This window comes from Triticum urartu, unplaced genomic scaffold (genome assembly GCF_003073215.2).
Source record: "Triticum urartu cultivar G1812 unplaced genomic scaffold, Tu2.1 TuUngrouped_contig_5600, whole genome shotgun sequence".
NCBI classification, from domain to species: Eukaryota; Viridiplantae; Streptophyta; class Magnoliopsida; order Poales; family Poaceae; genus Triticum; species Triticum urartu.
This window is the reverse complement of record NW_024116288.1, coordinates 1-5,796: the sequence shown is the minus strand read 5'-3', so window position 1 is coordinate 5,796 and position 5,796 is coordinate 1. Positions and strand designations below refer to the sequence as shown.

General features: G+C 43.2%; 2 protein-coding genes across 2 annotated transcripts; one reads left to right on the top strand and one right to left on the bottom strand.

Annotated features, from left to right (window-relative positions):
• The first annotated feature begins 303 nt into the window (after nt 1–303).
• LOC125529439 (putative uncharacterized protein DDB_G0287975) lies at nt 304–1,062 on the top strand. Its single transcript, XM_048693848.1, has 3 exons — nt 304–564; nt 646–868; nt 975–1,062. The coding sequence occupies exons 1-3, from the start codon at nt 391–393 to the stop codon at nt 1,043–1,045; spliced, it is 468 nt and encodes a 155-aa protein (XP_048549805.1). The 5' UTR covers nt 304–390; the 3' UTR covers nt 1,046–1,062.
• A 1,317-nt stretch (nt 1,063–2,379) lies between these two features.
• LOC125529438 (two pore potassium channel c-like) lies at nt 2,380–5,792 on the bottom strand (the record flags this gene model as incomplete). Its single annotated transcript, XM_048693847.1, has 2 exons — nt 2,380–2,880; nt 5,593–5,792. Coding segments are annotated over 2 exons (390 nt in total), but the record flags the coding sequence as incomplete, so codon positions are not given.
• Between the last annotated feature and the right edge of the window lie 4 nt (nt 5,793–5,796).

Here is a 5,796-nt window from a genome sequence, read left to right as displayed (position 1 = left end):
TGATCGCCGGACTTGTGGCGTTTTTTGGGTAGCGGAAATGGACCAAGTTTGAATTTACGACACCTTGGGGGCGGCACCTGGGGGCGTGGCTGGAACCTAGATCGCCCCCTGCTCTAAAAGGCTCATCCTATACTAGTCTCCCCCGAGGGGGTGGGGGTGGGGAGGGTCCGTTGTTTCATCGTTGGAGCAAGTGGGGCCGTATAAGCAAAGAACATTATTTGGAAAAAAGGGAAGCAAAAACAATTGGGGGTGTTTTGGTGCGAACTAATAGAAGCACGGGGAAATGAAAAGGGCGGGAAAGCAGCCCGCCAACATCCAGCACAAACCCTCGCCTCCTATCGATCTCTCTCCTCCCCTCTGTCCCCACATCCAATCCGAGGCGAGGCGGCGATGCAGATCCAAGTCCGGTGCGGGTGCGGCGAGGGGGGGGGCCCGGCGGCGTGCCCGGAGTGGGCGGTGGTGGAGGTGCAGGGCGTGCTGCAGCCGCAGCCCTGCTTCTCCGGCCGCATCCAGGGCCTCCACATCGGCCGCCTCTGCTCCACCTCCTCCGCCCCGTCTTCCAAGGCAAGAACCACCAACCCTCCCTGCATACTTGGTTTCTTGATTTGGTTTGGGGGATCTTCACGGCGGTCTTGCCATTGCCAGGGCGGGTACACCTTCACCGTGGGGTACCATGAGCTCGCCGGCTCGAAGGTGACTCTCAAGAAGCCCCTTCTGGTGCTGAGGAAGAAGAAGAACGACAAGGGGAACCCCGGCGAGCTCGGACAAGGTGGACAGGCGGCGGCGGCGGCGGAGGTGGAGCTGGAGGTGATTGGCATCATCCGGCACAAGATCCTCTTCAAGGACCGCCCCAAGGCCCTCATCTCAAGTAATCACCGACCCAATTTCCATTTTCACCACAATTGCCAGCACGGTGTCGGTGATTCGAAGTAGAAACTTTGCTGATGGTGTGTTTTTCCGGTTTCCTCCTGCAGAGCCGGTGCCGAAGGAGAAGAAGGCCATGCCGGAAGCGGCGACCCCATCAACCGTGCCTCCCGCTTCCTGAAGAATCCTCTTTCTGACAAAATAAGTTTGTTAAGGATCTGAAGCTCCCTGGGGGTTCTGATTGTGCCCGTTTGTTTCCCCTGTCTAGTTAGTGGTCACATCTTCCTCTGCCATCGTTGTGCTTGTGCCGTACGTATACCAGTATGAGTTTTCCGTCTCGTTGAAGCACACTAGTGACAAATTAGCACAAACTTGTGGGGCTGTTTGGGTCCACTGCTATTGGAACCAAATACCACCATCATATTTGCTTATATTCTTGTGGTGATCAGGTTCATTTTGCATATCTCCTGACTTATGCATCTAGATGATACTCAAATGCAGTATAATTTATCGTGTTTGAACTTTGAAGCATAAGATACGGTTAGCATCGAAGCAATTAACCGTGACTAGAAAAAGAGATTAACAAGAAACACATAGACAGTAGCATGTAAGAACGAAAGTCCTCGTGGTGGTGGTTAAGATCACACCGTATAACCCTGGCAGCCACTTGGTCATGTTTATGTCTCAGAGCAGCATCTTCAGATAAAGATGACAAACGCCAATGTTTTCTATCCAGTTCCAGCCAGTATAGATCATACTCCACACATGAAAGTGGAAATATTTCATACGTACCAGCGATGCCACGCACAATGGACGCGACTAGGAAGACCAAATCTGCGGGAACATGTTAGTTGCTAGGTCCAAATAATTAATAGAGGCCAGAATATCTGCCTTGAAAGCAGTGGTTTTATAACAGGACACAAGACACATACTTCACCATGAAAACTGGTTTAAAGGTATTTGAAGGACTAGAATCTCGGACGTCAAATCCGAACAATTAAGGCCTTAACGGAGTTGCGGCGCCCATGTCGTCTTACACCCAAAAGCTTTGGAGCTAGCCCCACCGTTGGGGGCACAGTCCGTTCCTCGTCGCATGTTTCAGGGAAGGTTGTCAAAAAGAGGCCAGAGACCACCCATGCTATGCAGTGGCGGCTGGACGAGGCTTGCCTGCTCCCTCGAGGCAACCCTCGTTTTCCGGTCAACCTCCCGTCGCCAAATTTGCTGGACAGCCAATTTTTCACCAGGTCCAAGTCGTTACCTACATTTTACACATGGTCATCTCAATCTCAAACAGCGCCAAAAAAAGAGAGAATTAAATTTCATGACAGCGTGACTGTGCCTGAAGTCCAGAAAACGACGTCAAATCATTCAAACAAAACGGACGCCTGGTCTCCGCTGTAGAGATCTATCCATCCATCTAACCAAAAAGTGGGGCGTTGGCATCCAACCGCGGGCCTGAATCCGTTATGTGGACCAGACGGCCCACGCCTGTCACCCATCTCACGTTTGACCAGAGAAAAGAAACATTACGAGTGAGAGGTCAAAACAGATCACCTCACCCGCCACATATATTTCCAAAGAAAAGAATCTCGATAACCGCTTTGCTTGTATTTACAGCCTCCTTCCTACAGGCATGAAGAAATGATCTTCTCACCGCTTCTAGGGCAGTAGGATCATTCCACCCATGCTGGTAACTTATCTGGAGCTATTCTACCTTCAAATGATCCCATCCGGCGCAGGCATCCTAGCTCTAACCTTCCTTTCATGCATTTTACAGTCCCAAAATTCTTGCTGTCCTACGGGTTTTTTCGGCTCGGCGCCATCCGTCACGAATTCTTCCCCCTTTTCATGTCCCTCGGTTCATGGCCCAGGTGGTGACTCTGCAGGAGATCCGAGAGCGTGATCTTTCCACAGTTTCCAGAGTCCAGCCTCTGGAACTGCTCCACGATCATCTTGATGTCCTTATCCGAAATCTTCCCCATCTCTTTCAGCTTGTAAATCACAAATTCCGATTTCCTGAAACAATGTGCAAATGCAGAACATCATTAACCAATACGGCTACTAGAAACAAGCAAGTTGTGTCCAAAATGGAACTAAGCAATGCTCTTCCAGGAAATGTGATGGAAAAACTACGTATTTGTTATCATTAGATGATAGTGCTTAACCGTTTTGGCTGTGTAATAATTGTTACTAAAAGTATAACAACATAAGCATTTCGAGAAAATTGCCTATTTGTGTTGGCACCAAATTAGAAGTATGGGTGGAATATGCAGCTTCACGAGTACAAAGCAGTATGATGCAATCAGCAGCCTAAACAACATTGATTTACTATTGCAATCCGAATTATTGTGTATTCTGTTCGAATGACAGCTGCTGTATAATGCTAAGACAGCCATTAAAATTTTCATTTTTGTAGTGTGGACGCAAATCACTTGGATGCATACATGCCAAACTCAAGCAAACAATAAATGCTTCTCAACAAAATGTTCAAATCAATGTGCTAAGAAATGGATGCAAAAACAAATCATTTAGAAATTCAAAATAAATTAAGTTTACTAAAATGGAATGAATATACAATTAAAATACACGCCAAAGACCACTACATTTTCTATGTTGATGATTGGTGACAACCACTACATTTTCAACGTAGATAACAATTGAGAACCATACTTGCTAACCATAGAAAAATACATGAAGATGAGTGTAGCTGTGAAGTCTAAGGGTTAACATCAATGGATTCTGAAATAATTGCACATATAAAATATATAATTAAATGCATTACTGAAACATTATCAAGATAACTCACTGGATATACTATAGGTGCAATACACAAAGTATAGCAAATAACAACTCTTAGCGCTAGGCTGAAAGCATAGAATTGGACATTCTACAAGAATGCTATGTTTGGGAGAAAAATAGCTTTATACATGTTGGGATTTTTTTTTTCCTTTTCTTTTTGAAGACAAGTCAAATGTGATAGAAATCAAGCCTTATTCTGTAGATCAACTAACAAGCGATAGAATCATGAAAGAAATGTGTTGTCAGGGCACAATTCTCTCTTCCAACTTAAGAGGAAGACCAAGGCTTCCAACAGTCCAACTTAAAAGGAAGACCAAGGGGGTGAGCTATTGCAACAAAAGTACTGTATCTTGAATTCCCCTATTCATATACATTACAGAATAACTACAGAATCCACCATCTCAAATTTTCAATACAGTGTGCATATTTTTTAAACTACCTCATAATCATAATCATCAATTATCCCTGATTAATTTATGCTTAGTGAAGTTCTACAACAGAAGCAAAAAAAATTTTGTGTCTGCAGTAGGAAGAACCTCAGCAAACTATGTGAATACCTCAGTATAAGAAAAACAGGATATGGTATAGCTTCATAACTAATGGAAATATCTTTCATTATGATAAATGATTGTACTACAGCGTGCATATGATGATAAATAAACAGCATTATGGACAATGTGTTGTCTTGTATAAGGGCATTACCAAAATTAATCGCTCTCTTGCAAATTAATATGTACCCTAACATAATGCATTTCTCATGGGCTCAGGGTTGTCATACAACACAAAACATGTTTGAGTTACCAAAACAAGCACAAAAGTCAGCAATACAGTAGTCATAAGTTGATTCATTTACTCAGTACTAAAGATTCCATTAAAATTTACAATTGTATTTTACTAATAAAAACCATCCTTCCCTCACACGCCATACTTTACATAGGTAACCATTTTCGGATCCTATTATGGCACGCTTCTGAGTTGAAAAGGCTGTCATGCTCTTTGGATTTAATGCCCTTGCCATCTTACAGCCCTTTAATTGCGCTCTATAATATTTTAAAGCAACAATTCATCACAGAAATATACATAGAAACATAAGCAAAATACAACAACCAAATAATTGATTCCACTAACATGGCTAGACAACCGATTTCATAATTTTATTCATACTATATGCCAACATAAAATAAGTTGTGTGGCCATAATTCACCAGAATCACAAGTGATACATGGTATATATAATTATTATGCACCGTATTCTAAGTCGTCTCTTTTTCAGATCACATATTTATTATTCTATTAAAACAATAGTAACCCGTCTCCAAATACCATGTTCTTCACCAAATTTTCAGATTTTCCATTTGAGCAAATTCAAAATGCAGGACAAAACAAATCATATATGAAGTACTAAGCTGAGTAAGAAAAATAAACCAAGTAGTATTAATTTGAGCCATTATTTTACCGTTTCCAGATTTTATCTTTATGTTAAGCACAACACAACTGTTAGGAACACCCTATTGTAAAAAATAAGCCACAAAACCTATCGGCTCATTTGTGGACCGCAAAGAACACCCTATTGTAAAAAATAAGGCACAAAACCTATCAGCTCATTTGTGGAAATTATAACAGTATGTCAGCTAGTGCTAATAATATACCTACTGTCCACTAGCTGGCATCAAGATATTCTGTGACTTGTGAGTTGAGGTATGACTATACTGTTACTGAATGCCAGAGCTTTTGATAATGTCATGATGTGCTGGTTTCCAACTGACACACATGTTGCTTACTATCCGCAAATCAAGTACCTAGTAAAGCATCTTTGCAGGGACGTAATACTTTCAGAATCGTTGTACATGCCAAATTGCCGAATGAAATTCAATAAGACGAATTGGTCAATGCAGGCATGAAAATAAGGTTTGATACCGCGATAACTTACGTGACATAGCCATTGTTGTCGATATCTGCAGCGAGAAACTCTGACACGGTCATGTCTCTGGACAGCACCCAGTTGGCCATGGCACGGTGCCTCTTGTCGATCCTCATCTCCGCCAAGTAGAGGAATGCCCGTGCCACGGCTAGTGTGGACACGAGGAGCCACCCAGAGGCAAAAAGGCGGCCCTGCAGTGTCCGGAACGCGTGA